Source organism: Chelonia mydas, chromosome 3 (genome assembly GCF_015237465.2).
Source record: "Chelonia mydas isolate rCheMyd1 chromosome 3, rCheMyd1.pri.v2, whole genome shotgun sequence".
Taxonomy (NCBI): Eukaryota; Metazoa; Chordata; order Testudines; family Cheloniidae; genus Chelonia; species Chelonia mydas.
The window spans coordinates 111,978,210-111,997,874 of record NC_057851.1 but is presented as its reverse complement, the minus strand read 5'-3'; the positions used below and the strand labels follow the sequence as shown (position 1 = coordinate 111,997,874).

General features: G+C 43.2%; 1 protein-coding gene across 1 annotated transcript in view; it reads left to right on the top strand.

Moving 5' to 3' along the window:
- The window catches only part of SYNE1 (spectrin repeat containing nuclear envelope protein 1), a 497,076-nt gene that overhangs the window by 82,099 nt on the left and 395,312 nt on the right, over nt 1-19,665 (top strand). Inside the window, 1 exon segment of the mRNA XM_043543166.1 lies at nt 2,713-2,774. Within this exon segment, the coding sequence (XP_043399101.1) occupies nt 2,713-2,774 (62 nt within the window).

The window sequence follows — 19,665 nt, the reverse complement described above, 5'->3', positions numbered from 1 at the left end:
ATTTTGAGAGGTCCCCTATCAGTTTCAATGATATTCCTTATACCTATATAAAGGGAAATACTAGTGGAACCAATAGAATCTCTAAAAGCTGAGTGAACTTAACAAGGGAAAACTGGGTCAGACTCACCAACCATAAAAAAGATTAACAAAATTAAGAGTGCAAAAGTAATTTGCAAGTTTCAAATTATTTCCTCAGTTCAGTTCATAGCTCCAATAATGTACAGTAGAGGATAAATACTATAATTATAAAAAGTTCACCACTTTTATTCATGGTGAACACATCTCACTAGTATATGTAATGCCATTTTATCAGTGTATTTCCCCCTCTTTTACTGTCCTTCCTTGTGTATATGCTAACCCAGGGGTGGGCAAACTTTTTGGCCTGAGGGCCACATCTGGGTGGGGAAATTACTTGCAGGGCCATGAATATAGGGCTGGGGCAGGGGGTTGGAGTGCGGGAGGGAGTGCGGTAGGGGGTGCGGTGTTCAGGAAGGGGCTCAGGGCAAGCGGTTGGGGCAGAGGAGGGGTGCGGGGTGTACAAGGGGGCTCAGGGAACAGGGTTGGGGTGCAGGAGGGGGTGCAGAGTGTGGGGGGGCTCAGGGCAGTGGTGCAGGGAGGGGTACAGAGTGCGGGGGGGCTCAGGGCAGGCGGTTGGGGTGCAGGAGGGGTTCAGGGTGCTGCAGGGGGCTCAGGACAGGGGGTTGGGGTGCAGGCAGAGGGGTCAGGGCAGGGAGTTGGGGTGCAGGAGGGGTGTGGGGTACGCTGGGGGTTGGGGTGCAGGCAGGGGTTTGGGCTCCAGCCTGGCACCGCTTACCCAGAGTGGCTCCGGGGTGGCAGCGGTGTGCACCGGGGCCAGGCAGGCTCCCTGTCTGCCCGCCCTGGCCCCGGCCCTGTGCCGCTCCGGGAAGTGGCCGGCACCACGTCTCTGCGGCCCCTGGCGGGGGCGGACGGGACAGAGAGCTGCATGTGCTGCCCTTGCCTGTGGGTACCTCTCCCGAAGTTCCCATTGGCTGGGAATGGGGAACCGCAGCCAATGGGAGCTTCAGGGAAGGTACCCACAGGTGAGAGCAGCACGCGGAGCTCTCTGCCCCCCCCCACCCCCAGGGGCCTCAGGGACATGGTGCCTGCCAGTTCCTGGAGCGGCGTGGGGGCTGCCGGGCCCGGGGGTGGCAATCCCGCGGGCCGGATCCAAAGCCCTGAGGGGTCAGATCCAGCCCACGGGCCGTAGTTTGCCCACCCCTGTGCTAACCATTTAAAATATCTGTCCTGCTAGTTGTAAAATAAAACCCTTCATACTGTGACAGTCTATACTATTACTCACCACTTTGACAAGATTATGCTAAATGTTGTACAAAGTATTCCTTGTGATGTATCGTTTGAAAACTCATAGTCTGCTGAGCATTGTTGTCCTGATAAAATATGTCTATCAACGTTGTATGTAAAGTTATACGTTTTTACTTTATAACATTGGTGTAACACATTCCAGAGTTAGAAAGGCAGTGGTGCTGGGACGGTGGGGGTAGTGGTAGTATTGTCAGAGTACTTGGTAGTATGACCACAATGAAAATAGAAATGAGAGGGCATTTTATGAATAATATTATTTAACACTTTTCATCTCTAAATCCCAAAGCACATTAGAAAGGTGATTAAACATTATTTCCTACCATTTTTACAGATCAAGAGAGCTCACATGACTTTTTCAAGGTCACACCACAAGTCAGTAGCAGAGGCAGGAATAGAATCCAGGTTTCTGGGCTTTAGACCTGTGTCATCTGGTGAACCATAGTGCATCCTTGTAGAAAGAAAGAAAGAACTTCAGCTAGCATTGAATTTTCTGTAGTGTAGGGTAAGAGCAATGTTCAAAACTATTCAGTGGTGATGAAAAAATGACATTATTGGTGAAACAGGTAGTTCTTTAAAAAAAACCCTATTAACTTTATGCATTTGATCCCAGTGGTATAAAATTCTTTCCTGTGCCAAAATTCACTCACCACAAGAGAAGGGGTGGACCTTCAGGGAGCCAGTTATGGCTCTCTGATTCTCTCCTTTTTACAGCTGTAACCCCAGCATAGGTTACAACAGTTAGTTCAGAAACTGTTTTCACCTGTATCAGCTGGCAGCAACCTGCAAGGGACCAGTTGAGAATTGGCAGAGCTCATTGTAATGTCAGACATACTCCTTAAGCCAGTGCAAAGAGCAAGAGTACTGTAGAAACTGGATATGCCAGCAGCTCCTGCTTGCTAGGGTGCATTGTCAGCTGGTCAGATATTGGCAGTGTCCCAAAAAGTTAGGCTTCTAAATCCATAGTTGTTCACCTAAATAAGTGGTCTGATTTTCAGAGATGCAAAATACAGTGGAGGTTGTGAGTGTTCAGCACCTTGAAAAATCAGGCCACTTTTTTCAGTGCCTAAACATGGATTTAGGAGTCTAACTTAAGCACTTCGATTTGTACTCTCTCCCAAAACACAAAGAAAGTATGATATTTAAACATTGCTGTGAAGCACTGCTAATAAACAACTGTCGGGACATTACTGGGAGAATATACAATTTTTTGTTACAGGGGAATTACAGGCAAAATTAACAGGATTTACAAGAAAAAGTGACATTTGTGGAGCTGTTGCATGATATGTAATGAACATTGTTCCCCCCATCATGTAACTCCCCAGTGAGCTTTAGCAATGTCTAATCACATTGGTTCCATTTTTTTTTCAGATGAGCAAGAGGCAGTGCAAAAGAGGACTTTCACAAAATGGATCAACACTCATCTGGCCAAGGTAATAAACATTATGTAATGATCCTTTTTTGAACTCAAATCCTGCTCCTCTGCAGATAACTAGGCACTGGAGGATGTAAGGCAATGGAACCTCTGCAGTTCTGCTGATCAGGATAGAAGTAGGTTGTGGAGACCCCTCAAAAGGGGATCCATATTATCTGTATGTTTAGAGGTTTAATCTGTTTCAAGATGTCAAGGTTCCTTCCCCACTCTGAACGCTAGGGTACAGATGTGGGGACTGCATGAAAACCTCCTAAGCTTACTTTTACCAGCTTAGGTTAAAACTTCCCCAAGGTACAAACTATTTTACCTTTTGCCCTTGGACTTTCGCTGCCACCACCAAACGTCTAACCGGTATATTATTAGGAAAGAGTCCGTTTGGAAACGTCTTTCCCCCCAAAAATCCTCCCAAAAGTTAGCCCCCCTTCCTGGGGAAGGTTTGATAAAAATCCTCACCAATTTGCATATGTGACCACAGACCCAAACCCTTGGATCTTAAGAACAATGAAAAAAACATTCAGACTCTTAAAAGAAGAATTTTAATAGAGGAAATAGTAAAAAGAATCACCTCTGTAAAATCAGGATGGTAAACACCTGACAGGGTAATTAGATTCAAAACATAGAGAATCCCTCTACGCAAAACCTTAAGTTACAAAAAGACACAAAAACAGGAATATCCATTCCATTCAGCACAGCTTATTTTCTCAGCCATTTAAAGAAATCAGAATATAACGCATATCTAGTTAGATTATTTACTAAGTTCTAAGACTCCATTCCTGTTCTGTCCCCGGCAAAAGCATCACACAGACAGAGAGAGAGGCTTTGTTTCTCCCTCCTCCCAGCTTTTGAAAGTATCTTGTCTCCTCATTGGTCATTTTGGTCAGGTGCCAGCGAGGTTATCCTAGCTTCTTAACCCTTTACAGGTGAAAGGGTTTTTCCTCTGGCCAGGAGGGATTTTAAAGGTGTTTACCCTTCCCTTTATTTTTATGACACAAGATGACAATGGTTTTGGGGGCTGTGGTATGGCCAGTAGGATCACAGCTGCTCAGCTTTACTGGCCAAAATCCCTTGCCCTGGAAAAACGGGTAGCATAGTGGCTGCTACTACAGTCAGGAGGAAGTACTATGTGACTGCCTTGTACAAAGCAGGACATTGTGCAAACTGAGCTGTGTTGGTTCTGTCACTCAAAGTATGGTAGGATAAAGCTTGACTCAGCTGCCTCTTAGGTGTTCAGCCTCATAGGGTACATCTACACAGCAAAGAAAAATCCGCGGCTGGCAAGTGCTTTTACTTTTTCTTTAATTAAAATTCTTCTTTTAAGAACCTGATTGCTTTTTCATTGTTCTTAATATCCAAGGGTTTGGGTCTGGGTTCACCTCTGCAAATTGATGAGGATTTTTTATCAAGCCTTCCCCAGGAAAGGGGGTTTAGGGCTTGGGGGAATTTTGGGGGGAAAGACGTTTCCAAGTGGGCTCTTTCCCTGTCATATTTGTTAGACGCTTGGTGATGGCAGCAATAAAGTCCAGGGACAAAAGATAAAATAGTTTGTACCTTGGGGAAGTTTTAACCTAAGCTGGTAAAAATAAGCGTAGGGGGTTTTTCATGCAGGTCCCCACATCTGTACCCTAGAGTTCAGAGTGGGGAAGGAACCTTGACAGGTCAGGAAACTTTCTTGATAATGGACCTATAATAAGTACTTAAATTTAAAATAAACATTGATTGCTATTCTTAGGTAAAAATGATTTTGATTTGAGGTTTATCAAGAAAATAGCAACAACAACACGCTGTGAAATAAAATGTTTTTATTTCCTTTCTTCTAAGAAATCACACATCATTTTAGGTATTCTGGCATCAAGTGAATACATTTAATAACTGATTAGAAACATTTTATAGCAAGTCGCAGGTGATTTCTAGGAGAGAAATATTTTTACAGAGATTTGTATGCTCTATTCAGACTGTAAATGCTGAGCTTTAAAGTGCTGGACAATGAAAATATGATAAAGATCTTGGTATGAGCAAAGCTAACTTTTGTGATCATCTGCATTCAACAAGTACTGTATGCAGAAATCTATTTTTCTGTTTAAAGTGGATTTAGTACCAGTTAAAGGTGTTGTACTTTCAGCCCTACAGTCTGATGTCCTCTGTCCCAGAAAGAACAGCTCTTGCCTTAGCATGAAATGGTAGTTCAGCCTCCTTACCAATTCATTTTGTGACCTCTGCTGTGACCTTTTGAGAGGAGACTCAAAGAGCTTGCTTTGTTTTGCCCAATCAAATGAACGCTGAGGGGATATATGACTGCTTCCTTTAAATACATCAAAAGGGGTAAACACCAGGGAAGGAGAGGCATTATTTAAATTAAGCGCCAGTGTTGCCACAAGAACAAATGGATATAAACTGGTCATCAACAAGTTTAGGCTTGAAATTATATGTAGGTTTCTAACCACTGGAGGAGTGAAGTTCTGGAACAGCCTTCTAAGGGTAGCAGTGGGGGTAAAAAACCTAACTAGCTTCAAGATTGAGCTTGATAAGTTTATGGAGGGGATGATATATTGAGACTGCCTACAATAGCAGGTGGACCCTCTGTGACTGCTACAGCAAATATCCCCAGCTGCTGGAGATGGGACACTGGACGGGTAGAGCTCTGAGTTACTGCAGAGAATTCTTTCCCAAGTGTCTGGCTGGTGGGGTTTTCCAACATGCTCAGGGTCTAAGTGATTGCCATATTTGGGGTCAGGAAGGAATTTTTCCCCCAGGTCAGACTGCCAGAGTCCCTGGGGTTTTTCACCTTTCTCTGCAGCATGTGGCATGGGTCACTTTCAGGTTTACACTAGATTAAATGGTGGATCCTCTGTAATTTGATTTGAAGACTTCAGAAACTTAGCCAAAGGTTATGGGTCGATTACAGGAGTGGTTGGGCAATGTTCTTGGCCGGCAGTGTGCAGGAGGTCAGACTAGATGATCATGATGGTCCCTTCTGGCCTTAAAGTCTATAAGTCTATGAGACCTGCAACAAGATGCCTATTATGATATGGTCACTAAGAACTGGACTGATATTTTCAACCTATTCCACATTGCTCACCAAACAGCCATTACATGGTAATGACTTTCTGACACTATCAGCATGGCTCAGAATCAAACTTGGGATCCAAAGATAGAAGGCTTTGTTTTCCATTACCAGTCCCCAGGCAGGTGTGTCCAGAAGCCTGGTTGTATGTTCTTGATCACAGTAAGGTCCATAGTTCTGGAACAATAGGTCTTCAGCTTGCCTGTAAATTGGAGAGCAGCATCCCTTCCACTAAAAAACACCCTAGTTTCATTCTGCCTCCTCAGCTGCAGGCAGAGTTTATGCCTAGGTCCAGGGGCTCATCCCTTTTGGCTGAGGGGAGGGTCCTTTAGATATGGGTGGGGCCAAACCCGCCCATCCCCAGCGCCTCAATAGGTGCAGGCAGGGTTCACTAAAACACTCCTGTACGGTGAATGAAGAGACATGTCCCTGTTTTTCAGAAAAATAAACTGCCCTCATCTAGATTGTTAGCTGTGCTTCAGGGCTGTATTGGGCTTAGAGGATTCAACTTTAGTCTCCCCTTTATTTTATTTCTCTGCTGAGGTACTGCAGCAGCTGAAACCTTTGGATTCTCATGGAGTGGCAGGCAAAGCCAAGGAGAATAGGAGAGAGAGAAGTTTTCAACCCCCCAAATTATATGGTGGCAGTAAAAAAGGGACAGACAACACCCCAAATTTCTTATTTCATTGGGGCAGTAGGGAGAGGGGAGAAGAAGGTGACAACAGAGAGAGAGGGATGGAGAGAAGGATTTTAGACAACTCCTCCCTCCCCAAAACCTTACAAAAGACTGAAAATGATGCAAAATTCATGTATAGGAAAAACACCAAAAAGCATTGCCAGAAAGGGGGTATGGCCAGGCCAAGTATGTAATGTGCTGCTTCTGTTCCACTTGGGAGCATCCTTGGGAGCATCCACCATAATTTTAAAACATGGAAGTGGTATCACTTCCTGATTGCTCTTGGACTGAATGCCGCTTGGGGCCAGGCTGGTTCAGGGGTGTATAATTTATCTTTGCTATGTTCAGTGACTAGTCCTGTAGTGTTACTGTAAGTTTAATTGATTTGCTTCTTATTGCTCTCAATAAATGCCTGCATAGCATTTTCATGATACATTAGATTGATATCTTCTGCCTTTTTTTGGATGTGTACTTCAAACTTTCACCATAACTGATTTCTGCCTTTTATCCTGGGTTATAAGAAACGGATAGCTCTGCTGATTCAGAAAAGTTGCTTAGGGCTAGTTCCTTTTTAATAAAAACAACAAAGAGTCTGGTGGCACCTTAAAGACTAACAGGTTTATTTGGTCATAAGCTTTTGTTGGTAAAAAACCTACTTCTTCAAATGCATGGAGCTAGTGAGGAACAGGGAGGGTAATTAACCAAGAGTTGTGGTAGATTCTCCATCACTAGTAATTTTTAAATCAAGATTGGATGTTTTTCTAAAACATATGCTCTAATTCAAAAAGGAATTAATTCAGAGAAGTCCTATTTTATGCAGGAGGTCAGATGAGATGATCACAGTGGTCCCTTCTGGCCTTAGAATCTGTGAAGTTACACCTGTGTAAAACAGGTCTGAGAAGAGAATCAGGCTCTGCAAGTGTTGTAGTCATAGCATGAGAATGACCCAGAAGCATTAAACATTGATTAAACATTGATACAAAATTCCCTACCTGACATTTTTAATTTATTTTTTAAAGTTAGTTATTTTAATTACTTATCCTACACTGATTTTTTTTGTGGGCCAAATTCTGGCTCAGTTACCAATCCAGAGGAAACGCTTTGAGTTCGGCCCTTGTTTCGCAGATTTCAAAATTAACACTAACTTGTGAAATAAATTATTGTTAGGACTTCATTGTAAATATTCCTTCCTGTTTTCTCTGCATCTATCCTAAAGTTCTATTATGTTTTGGATGATGGGTTTTTTTTGGAAGAAGCATTTATAACTAGTGTCCTAGCTGCTCTTCATGCACATTTGGTAAAAATAGGGCTTTGTGTTGTGTTCCTCACCAAAATTTCCCCTCTTCTCCATCTTGTGTAGCAAACAATGCTACACAAATACCTCCCCCATCTGCCCCCACATAGGTGACACCCTTGTTCACCACATAGGTGTCTGAATTACAGTGGAGAGGTGATTTCTGTGTAAAATGCTCATCGACTGTATGACACCGGATTGATCCTCCCCTCTCACTTCTTGGACATGGGCCATAGTGCAGAGGGAAAATATGTGAAAGTTAATGTTTGTTCTTCAAATGTGAGAGGGGTGAAAAACGTTACAGAGGATGGCAAGTCCCTAGGTTTGCCCTTTTGCATTTCTTCCCCACCAAAGAGTCAGATGAAAAGCCTTATATAAGCCTAAGATATTATTTCTTTATTTTATCATCCTATTGCTATAATCCTTTGGTACCAGCTGATTAGTTTGGTTCTCCTTTGCTGCATGATGCATAGAGATGCAATGCGCCATTACTTGGGGCCAGATTGTATCCTTTATATGCATTTTATTATTGCTATTGATATTGTTGCTATTGTTATTATTTATAATTATTATTGTTATTACACCATTGTCCTGCTGTGTCAGGCATTGTATAAGCATAGTAAAGAGACCATCCTTATCGTACCAAGCATGTGTTCCATTTACTTTACTGGGACATGAATGTTTCCAGGGTAGAATTTAGATTTTAGGATTTTCCAATGACCTCTGTTTTAATGGTTATTATACCATCTTTTGGAGAAGAATTAAAATCTGTAATTGAGTGAGGGCCTTGGGAAGATTTTTAGTTTTTAGTGAGGATAATCTCTTTTTATCAGATTTCTCCTTTGCTGCTCCTTTCTTCTACTATAGTAAAGAACTTGTTCTGTCTCTCGTGATGGATACATATTCAGAGCAAAGCAGTTACTCCCAGACTAGGGGAAAATTGGTCAGTCAGTAGACACCTGGTGATTGCCATGAAGCTGAGTGAACTAGGAAAATTCTCAAAGGACCTAGATTCCACTCTTTAGTCATATAATTTTTTACCCTTCTGCCCCTGTTTTCTTATGACACCCACCCAAGTAATGAAGTATAAGTGCATGGCATATAAGATTTTCATACCCTGTCTCTGAGGAATCCTAGATTTGCTAGAAAATGTGCCCACTAACCGATTGTGTTCAGACATTTTTAAAAAATACGTTTTGTTTTGAATGTTGGGCCCAATCTTGAGCTCCTTGCATAGTTTTTATTCAGCCCCTTTCATAGATTCCAAAGCCAGAAAGGACCATTGTGATTATCTAGTCTGACTTCCTGTGTAGCACAGGCCATAGAACTCCCCCAAAATAATTCCTAGAGCAGATCTTTTAGAAAAACATCCAATCTTGATTTAAAAATTGTCAGTGTTGGAGAATACACCACGACTCTTGGTAAATTGTTCCAGTGGTTAAAACTGTATAGCTTATTTCCAGTTTGAATTTGTCTAACTTCAACTTCCAGCCATTGGATTGTGGATCTCTTGTTTCAGTGAAAAACTTGCCCTAGAAAGGACTGAATGAAAATTGAGTATGGACCACAGGATAAGGCCTATTGTTCCTTTGTACCCTGAAGAGTGGAAGAGAGCAAACAGCTTGCAGAGAAAGATAATTAAGAAAGACAAATCTGTGTTTCTTTCAGTTCATAAATGTGAGCTCTGAAGGACCATGGGTACAATTAGCTTTAACAAGTTAAGTTATGTGTGTGTATTCAGCACAATTCCAAATTTATGCATGCATGTTTTGGGAAAAACCTGAAATCTCTAATCAGGGCTCCATGTCATTCTCCCATGGAAAAACCAATGGGAGGAGAAAAATGAGTTAAAATATCTGTGACTTTGACACCATGGGTATCTGGAGAAATTCTTTCCCCACATGAGGGGGTTGCCAGCTCTGTGGTATGTTTCCAAACTGCATAGGATGATGACGAATTCAGGAGTCATTCCTGCGGACATCATAGAACCTCTATGCAGAGGGCCTGCCTCACCATGCTGCTCTATGGGTACTCATTTCTCTCTCCATTGGCGGTGTGTTTCCCAAAAGGGTAAGTATTGAATGTCCCCGTGTGTCTGTGTTGTAGAAATCACAAACCAGTCACTGCAGAAGTTTGATTTTAGCAGCATTAATCCTAGTGCATTTTTCACACCAAACATAATGGAATCCCAAGGAGACCAAGATATCAGCCTCAGTCTGGACCAGTCCATACAAGATGTCCACTTCCTAGACACTACAGTGCAAATAAGCAATGGTCACATAAACACCACCCTATACTGGAAACCTACTGACCACTATACTTACCTACATGCCTCCAGCTTTCATCCAGACCACATCACACGATCCATTGTCTACAGCCAAGCTCTAAGATACAACCGCATTTGCTCTGATCCCTCAGACAGAGACAAACACCTACAGAATCTCTAGCAAACATTCTTGAAACTGCAGTACCCACCTGATGAAGTGAAGAAACAGATTGACAGAGCCAGAAGGATACCCAGAAGTCACCTACTACAAGACAGGCCCAACAAAGAAAGTAACAGAACGCCACTAGCCGTCACCTACAGCCGCAACTAAAACCTCTCCAGCGCATCAACAAGGATCTACACGTATCCTGAAGGACGATCCCTCACTCTCACAGACCTTGGGAGACAGGCCAGTCCTCACTTACAGACGGCCCCCAACCCTGAAGCAAATACCCACCAGCAACCACACACCACACAACAAAAACACCAACCCAGGAACCAAACCCTGCAACAAACCGCGGTGCCAACTCTGTCCACATATCTATTCAAGGGACACCATCATAGGACCTAACCACATCAGTCACACCATCAAGGGCTCGTTCACCTGCACATCTACTAATGTGATATATGCCATCATGTGCCAGCAATGCCCTTCTGCCGTGTTCATTGGCCAAACCGGACAGTCTCTACGCAAAAGAATAAATGGACACAAATCTGACATCAGGAACCATAACATTCAAAAACCAGTAGGAGAACACTTCAATCTCTTTGGTCTCTCAATAACAGACCTAAAAGTGGCAATTCTTCAACAAAAAAACTTCAAAAACAGACTCCAACGTGAAGCTGCAGAACTGGAATTAATTTGCAAACTGGATACCATCACATTAGGCCTGAATAGAGACTGGGAGTGGTTGGGTCATTACAAAACCTAAACTTAATTTCCCCTAATACTAATTTCTCCCTAGTGTTACTTACACCTTCTTGTCAACTGTCTGTAATGGGCCACTCTCTTACCACTTCAAAAGTTATTTTTCCTCCCTTGGTATCCTGCTGTTAATTGATTTATCTCGTTAGACTGACCTCACACTTGGTAAAGTAACCCCCATCCTTTCATGTATTTATACCTGCTCCTGTATTTTCACTCCATGCATCTGATGAAGTGGGTTCTAACCCACGAAAGCTTGTGCCCAAATAAATTGTTAGTCTCTAAGGTGCCACAAGGACTCCTCGTTATTTTTGCTGATAAAGACTAACATGGCTACCACTCTGAAATATACGGAGAGTGGCTGCTCCCTTATCCACCTCTGGTTCTCCCTTTGAAAACATGCAAGGCCTCAGTCATGCAGAGTAGGTGCAGAGGTGGGTCCAAGGGCTTGCAGGAATGGGGAGCATGGCGGCTCATTGCCTCTCTGTTGCAGGCTTAGGATACTTTGTGTCCTAGTTCTTCCTCTTTAACTTTCAGTTCTCTCTGGACTGTTTAATGAAGCTGGGGGATAGTGCTCTTCATCTTTACTCAGACAAAACTTCTAATTTTTGAGAATATTATTTGAATAGGGATCACATCATTTGAAGCATAACACATCATAAATGTTTCAGGGGAGGCTAGTCCTGAGGGGTTGGTGGTGCTAAGCTCTACTACTAATGTCCTAGCTGTCAGACACTGTAGTAGCTGTAGAGTGGCTGCTCTACTGTAGTGTCCAGAACCACCTGCTTGCACTAGGGGCTCCCCTTAAGGTTCTACTGGTGGCAGTACATTGGGCTGCTATTGAGGGTCACCTGGTAGTGCTGGAACTGTTCCAACTCCACCTGGAGTCTCTGTAGCAGATAGGCTGCAGGTGCAGAGCCTCAGCATGGCTACTTTATCTTAGAACTTCACAGGTGAGGTAAGGGGGCTCTCTTCACATACTTCCTGCTCCAGTTTCTACAGGTCCAGCTTTGAGTCAGGGGGAGTTTCTGAGCTCCAGCATTACATGGGATTGATGGAGTTTCTGAAGTAAGTGGGTATTTCTGTGCCTGGGGTTTCAGATTGGAGGGGAGGGGAAGATTCTGAGGCTGGGTAGACATTTTTCTCTTGGGATGGGTGGGTTGAGTTTAGCAGGGAAGGTCTAAGAGCATGAGGAGGAGTTTTTTGAGCGTGGAGTGGAAGGTATTCTGAAGATATTGTATGAGGGGAAGAGAAGTGTCATTTTAGAACTGGTGTGTGATTTCAGAGCTCTGGAAATTGGGTAGGAAGGGGTGTTAGGCCAAGGGAGTGGTTTGTGTGTGAAGGGGTTTCTGTGAAGGAGCTGGTTGGCTTGGAGGGAGATGAGGAGCTGTTGGGGGTGGGATTTTGCACTGGAAGTTAGGTTGGCAGGGTTGACTGTGAGTGAATGGGTTTGGGATAATAGGTATAAGTAGAGGAGAGTGAGGGAAATGGGTGGATGAGGGTGTGAGTAGCAGTGAACTGAAGGATTGTGTGAATGAGAGTCTGTGCGTGGGGTGGGAGACAGTAGGGCAATAGGGGAATAAAAGCTCAGTTGGAGAGGGGGAAAGACAGAGATGATCCTATGACTGGCAAAAACAGTACAGGGGTGACAGGACAAGCACATTTTTATTTCATCCTGTCCCTTACTATGAAGTGTCACCGTTTTTTATTCTGTGTATTTATCCAAAGGGGCCTTCCTTACAGACAACCATGTTTCCCTCAGTGAAGGAGAGGGACCAAATAAAGGACCTGGCATCAACTAATTATGGGGCAAAACTCAAACTGGGATTGAGGCCAAAAATTCAGTAAAAGAGTGCCAGAGGGGACACTGAGTGAGAACTCAGGCAGTGCCCACTGTTCCGTGCTGAGGGAGTCATTTAGATGCTGTCAAGAGGGACTGTGCCTGGGTGCATGTGTGAGGCCAAGGAAAATGGTCACAGAGAGCTTCCCTGTGGTCAAGATTCCTCCTCTGGCACTTGTGAAGGACCATTTTGGGCAATTCCAGGTGGCAGTTTACAAGAAGGTCTCTGGATATAGTGGGGCTGTGGGAAACAAAAAATAAGAAGGGGTGTGGAGAAATGCAGCCTAAACATGAGTAGGTGGTACTCAAGTTGGATGGAGGATGAAGCCTGGCACACTGGCGATAGGCATGGGTCAGGTCTCCATCTCATTGCAGATGTTGTAAGTGTCAGAGGAATTAGTGAACTGTGCCAGCTATATGCCCATGCTCACAACACCATGAAGGAGCCAACAACTAATGTCTTTGGTAGGTTGTAGAACCACAGTGGAATACACAGTGATGCATGAAGGATCTTCACCCTCAGATGAAGGCAGCAGGTCCTGCCACTTGGTGTGTGGTCAGGACATTAGAGTAAGAAAAGTAGATGGGAGCACAAATGAGATCATCCACGGACCAGTGCTAACATATATGCTGTTAACATCTGTGAGGATTGTCTAGAGTGTAACCACTGGATTACACGACTATTTGTGAAACAGCACTAGAAAGTTAGGTATCAGGATTCTGGGGTTCAGTTCCTGAGTCTTAGAATAGAGTATAGTTTCATGGTTGCGGACAGTATCGCTAAGTTAATATGGGCCCTTCTTGGGTCTTCTGCTGAGTTTGAACTCTGGGATATCTGAGCACAGGCCTTGAACTACAGGATCATTCTATTAGTATGTAGGCAGTACCAGACTCATAAACCTCTACATATGGTCTAGCCACCAGAGAGGGGCAAATAGTCACTAAGAGTATTAGCATGGGTTATACAGGCTATTTGACTTATTTATTCTGAAAGTGTGTAGCAAAGTAGATGAGACATAGGTCTCCAGCTCTACCTGCAGTGACGCTGCACAACCTCTCAGTTTCCTTGTCTGTAAAATGGGTAAACGATAGTTGCCTTTTTTTAGTCTGGGTTATGCAGCCTTAGTCAGTAAAGGGTGTGAAGTGAATGGAAATATTAAAAGCTTCAGTAGAAAAGCAAGGATTAGATCCTTCAGCTCTTAGCCTGTAGTTTAGTGAACCTTTTCCTACAATACTACTGTAACTGGGCAGATCTGCATCCCCCTTCCTGCCTCCCTAATTTACTGAATCCTTTCTGCTCCCCTAACCCAGCAACCCACCTCCTGCCATGCCAGTTGAGCATCAAATCTGTTCTGTCCGTCTGTCAGGTGTACCATTCGCAGACTGGTCCAAGGATTTTTCTTTAATTGTTGGCAACTGTTATTTTGGACACAAGCTCCCACTGAAATGTAATCTACTCTGTTGTCTAATCTAATCTTATTTTAGTGTGGTTTAGTCTAATCTTATTTTATCAAGTGTGTCTAATCTATAACATCTCTATCACCTTGGTAAGTGAGGGTTGAATATGAGTGGTATCTGAGTCCTTAATAACTCTCCATGAAATGTCAGGTTTTTTGTTTTCTTTGTGTAATGCAACAGTCGACCAGTGTAAGGTTAGGTTTATTTTTTAGTTATGAAATCATAAGTCAATGAATGTATCTTTAAACTTACAGAATTTAAGTTTATACAAAGTTATCAATAAAAGTAAAGAGGGGAATGGATATGTCCATGGATTGTTAATGAGGTATGGAATCACTTTACCTCTAGTTTACTTATTTGATTCTAGCTCAGGATGAACATCACTGAAACAGTCACAATAGATTAAAAAATAGATTAAAAAATACGCTGAAAATACTTTCAGTATACAATGCATATTTAAAATCTCCAGTCAAAAGTTACTAACTGAAAAGCTTGAGATGATTTAAAGTTTAAGGCTACAATCCTGTGAAGACTTACTTACCTGTTTAACTTTGTGCATGAGAAGACCCATGAAGAGAGTGGAATTACTCATAAGCACAAAGTTAGGCAGATGCATGAGTGCACAGGACTGAGGCTTGGGCCTTAAAATCAGATTGTCTGAATGTACTTCAAAACTTTTGGAGTTGGGTTATTTATCTCTGTTAAGAGCAGGTGTAAAAATATATCTGAAATAATTTGAGAAAGCTGTCTGTTCCTGATTTGGATGAATTTATCTAAGGCCTGAGTTTAAAATGGAGAACAATATTACTGCAAAGCTAAATTGAAATATTTGCAACACTGATTTAGTACAGCAGTTCTGGACAGCAGTTACTCAAGAGTTTTCCATTTCAATGTCTGTCCTGAATTTTTAGATAAGCCTTGAGTGATTAAAGAAGAGGAAATAATGATGTTCACTGTCAGAGTAAACAAAAGACCTATCTTTTTCTGCTAGTGTTATCATTGGCAGAAGATGATTGAAAATAGTAATTTCAAAGCTTTAGAAAAGGCAATAAACTAGACACAGGCTTAACCAGTCAGGAAATGTCAGCTTTCCTTTGAGTGCTTGTCCTTATGCACATTCCACTGATGGTGCATATGTGTCTCATGAGCCAGAAGTCAGAGTCTTTTTGGCCAGCAGTACCGGTAGGGCATGCATGCACTCTTTCAGTCCTCATGCTCCGTAGCGAGATCATATAAGAGTGAGGCTTGCCAGCTGCCATTTAATTCCTCTCGCTTCCTCATGGCTTAGAGATGGAACCCTGACTGTCTGAGATACTGCCAGCCTTTCTATTATAGTTGATAGCTTATTAATTTTACAGTTTAGTTCGTAGTTAACCAGTAATTATAGTTGTTCAGTTGCTTTTAGTCTTAGAGTTTTATTTGTCACTGGTATGGCGTCGTCTGGTTCTCCCAGATTCAAACATTGCCCCTCATGTGAAGGAATTATCCTAACCTCAGATGGACACTCAGAGTGCCTCTGTTGTTCGGGAGAATCACACTTTCCCAATAAATGTGCTATTTGTAAGTCCTTCAGCTCCTCTGTTAGGAAGCACTTGAACGCCCACCTTCAGGTCTTCCTAATGACTAAATTTATGAGACCCACTTCCAACCTGGGCTTGCTAGATGACTCCCCACCCCAGTACAGGAACCTTCAGAGCCCAAGAACATAAGTGCCGGCTTTTTGCTGTTGCAAGCCTCGACTAGAACCATGGCCATGATAACAGAGTCGTCCTCTGACAAGCTGCAGGGAGCCAGAAGCCCCAGAGGTAGATTGCTGAAAAGCTCCCCTGGCACTGAACATCATCTGGGACTTCGCAGCCTAGAATGGTTCCTGCTGAAACTCAGTCTTGTGCTGGTTCCTACTTGATGGCACAAAGCATCTGGCACCAAAATCCATGAGTTTGGGAAAAAGTTTAGCACCAACCTTGACACCGTCTACCTCAACAGCCCCAATGCCAACTACCTTGGCACCTGAACCAAGCCAACCAGGGGAGCGCACTATTGCCACTACAAGGATTGCGATGCCACCCTGAGAAAAATCTGGCTCCAGCACACCTATCTACACTTCCCTGCACAGCATCGTTCAGGTATGTGGCCCGATGGAAATGGAACCACAGTCCCCCTTGCTGTCAACTTCAGTACTACAGTTAGCACCAACTCTATCAATTCGGCACCGTCAGTCCCTATCACACTGAGGGCCATAGCACTGCCTATGAATCAGGCATATGCTTTGTTGTCTGTTTCATCTTCAGAGAGAGAAGGTGAGGAAAATCCATGCCAGTGATGTCTTTATTCACCAGATTCTCGCCACAACCCTCCACATCTTACATAGTCTAGACAGCTCTTACGAGAGAGATACTGGGGCCTGCAGAACCCAGGCCTGTGGTTCTCTACCTCTCCCTGTTCCAGTATAGCCACACAGAGGAGAAGGAGGTGGAAGAGCAGGCATCAGGAGGTGACTTCCCTCACTGGTCACCCTATCCTCATCCCCTCATGAGGCCATAGTACCAACCAAGGCCCCACAACTAGATTGATTATTAAGGGTTCCCAAGACCCATTAAAAAGGATGGGTGAGACCCTGCAAATCCTGTTGAGGAAGTACAAAAAGACACAAGTTAGTAGACATATTCCGGGCATCTTCAGGAGGAAGGATAGTCCTCTCTGTCAACGAGGCCATCATTGACCCTGCCAGAACCCTGTGGCAGATGCTGGTTTCAGTCCTACCTCTTGTAAGGCAGATAGGAAATACCAAGTACCACCCCAGGCTGTGAAATGGTTTTACTGCACCGTGTCCCATTCTGCTTCATAATCACTGTGGTGAATGCGAAGGCAAAACCATTCAGATTCACATTAAAGGAGCGAGAGCGCCAACTCCTCAGCAAGCCTACAGTTTCATAGGCCAAATGCTTTGTTCCAAACCATGGGTTGGAAATCAAAGACACGATACTGACAGACATCTTCATGGCTTGGGGCGATCTCATGATAAACCTCTGCCACTCAACACAATACCAAGTGTCAGAACTTCTGCTCAAGAAGGGGGATGAGTCAAGAGTCTATAGAATACACGTTCCTCATACCATGGTCAGGAGACCTGATGAATACTTATCCCTGACCCCTCTGATTACCAGAGTGTTCTGCAAACACAAGGAGGCCTTGATAAAGTTAATCCTCATAGCTCCAGCATGGCTCAGACAGTTCTGGTTCAGGGAGCTATTGAACCAGTCAGTATCTCAGCTCAGGTCCACATCTCTACTCCCAGATCTGCTGTTTCAGAACCAGGGACAGATTCTACACCTGAATCTAACGTCCCTACATCTCACAGCATGACAGCTGGATGGATGTCATTGGTATAGCAGGCTTCCTCCTCTCTGGTTAGAAAAGCTCTAACAAGCAGTGGGAGAGAACTTCCTGGCAAAATAGCTGAGGGTCTCCCCCTGGTGCCACCAAAACTTATTCATGCCCTGTCACTTCTTAATTCCACAGATTCTCAAATAGTTACTTGATAACTAAAAAGGAAGAACTTGTCCGTCAGTCCCTTCAAAGTGCACTTGGCAGCGATTTCAGCTCACCATCTGCCAGTGGAGGATCATACAGTCTCCTCCCATCCAGCAGTAATTCGGTTTTCAAAGGGGTTTAATAAAATGTTCCTGCCTGTCAAGGAACCTGTACTCCCATAGGATTTAAACCTATTACTTGCAGCCCTCATGAGACTACGCTTCAAAACCTATGGGCTCCTTCTCTGCTGCGCCTGTCAATGAAGATGGCATTTTTAGTTGCCATAACTTAGGTCAGAAGAGTGGGAGAGATTGAGGCACTAATGGCTGACCCCGCCACACACGGTGTTCCACTCAAAGTGTTCATGAGAATACACCCTAAATTTCTCCCAACTGGAATACTCCCTAGTGACAGTATTCCATTTGAATCAACAAATACATCTACCAATATTCATCCCGAAAATCCATGCAGCCAGATCTGAGGCAATGCTGCATACATTAGGAGAGTCTTGGCTTGCTGCTTAAACAGAACAAAACCCTTTAGAACATCACCAGGACTGTTTGTCTCTATTGCAGAAAGGATGAAAGACTCTGCAGTTTATCCCAGAGAGTATTGAACAAGATTTCCAATTGCAACAGAACCTTCTAAAAGGTGTCCAAGGTAGATCCACAGTCCACAATCAGAGGTCACTCTGCTAGAGCACAAACTGCATCAGCAGCATCACTGCAAAACTTACTAGTATTGGACATTTGTAAAGCAGCGACTTAGGCTTCAATCCACATGTTTACATGACACTATGCCCTGACTGAAGCCTCCAGCTCCAGTGCTGCATTTGATAAAACCCTTCTTCACTCATTGTTTACCTAACTACTACAAGATCCCATCTCCTTAACAAAATGTCTGCTTGGGAGTCACCATCATTGGAATATGCCTAGGAACAAGCACTTGAAGGAGAAGGAAAAGTTACTTACTGTGTACAGTAACTGGAGTACTTCAAGATCTATTGTCCATGTGCAGATTCCACAACTTGCCCTTCCATCTCCTCTAACTCAAAATCCTTACCTCCAGGGATTCTGCAGTGAAAAGGAACCAAATGACTATTGGTGGGCCTCATCCCATTTGCTCTCACTTCAAAGCACGAGATCTGAAAGAGCACATGCGTGCCCAGGGGTATTGCTGGCCAAAAAACCTCTCATCTCTGGCTCATGAGGTGCATATGGACAACACATCTCAAACAACCCTAGTTACCCTACACAGTAAGTAACTTCTCATTCCCCCAACTCCAGGAATACCTACAGTATTATCTAACTTCTGCTACCAAGTGTCAGGCAGCACAAGCTACTTTCCGAAACAGACACCCACACAATTGAACTAATATGGTTCACTTAATAATTATATAAAAAGGAGAATGGAGAGCATCCTAAAATAAAAGCAGACGAGGGATAATAAACCAAAATAAAGCTAAGAATGGAAAGGTTTTTAGGATATATTTATGGAACACTACTCTGCATTGTTGTGTTGTACCTATATATGTATCTCTATATTCAGGGTTGTAAATTGAAAAAAAGACTCTCTATGGATTTAGAAAAGAAAAGGAAATAGAAATATAACCAAGAATAGATATTGTCATCTATAATAATAGTTACTGAATTTTTGAGACCATAACAAGGTCTTATCTAGTCAACTGTGAGCTTAATTGTAATAGTACTTTGCACTTAGAGTATGTAGTGGCTTCATACAAGGAGCTGAATAGTTTACATCTATTAGATAAGTAACCATCAGAATTGGGTACTATTATATTTATTTTTCAAATGGGGAAACTGAGGCATGGATAA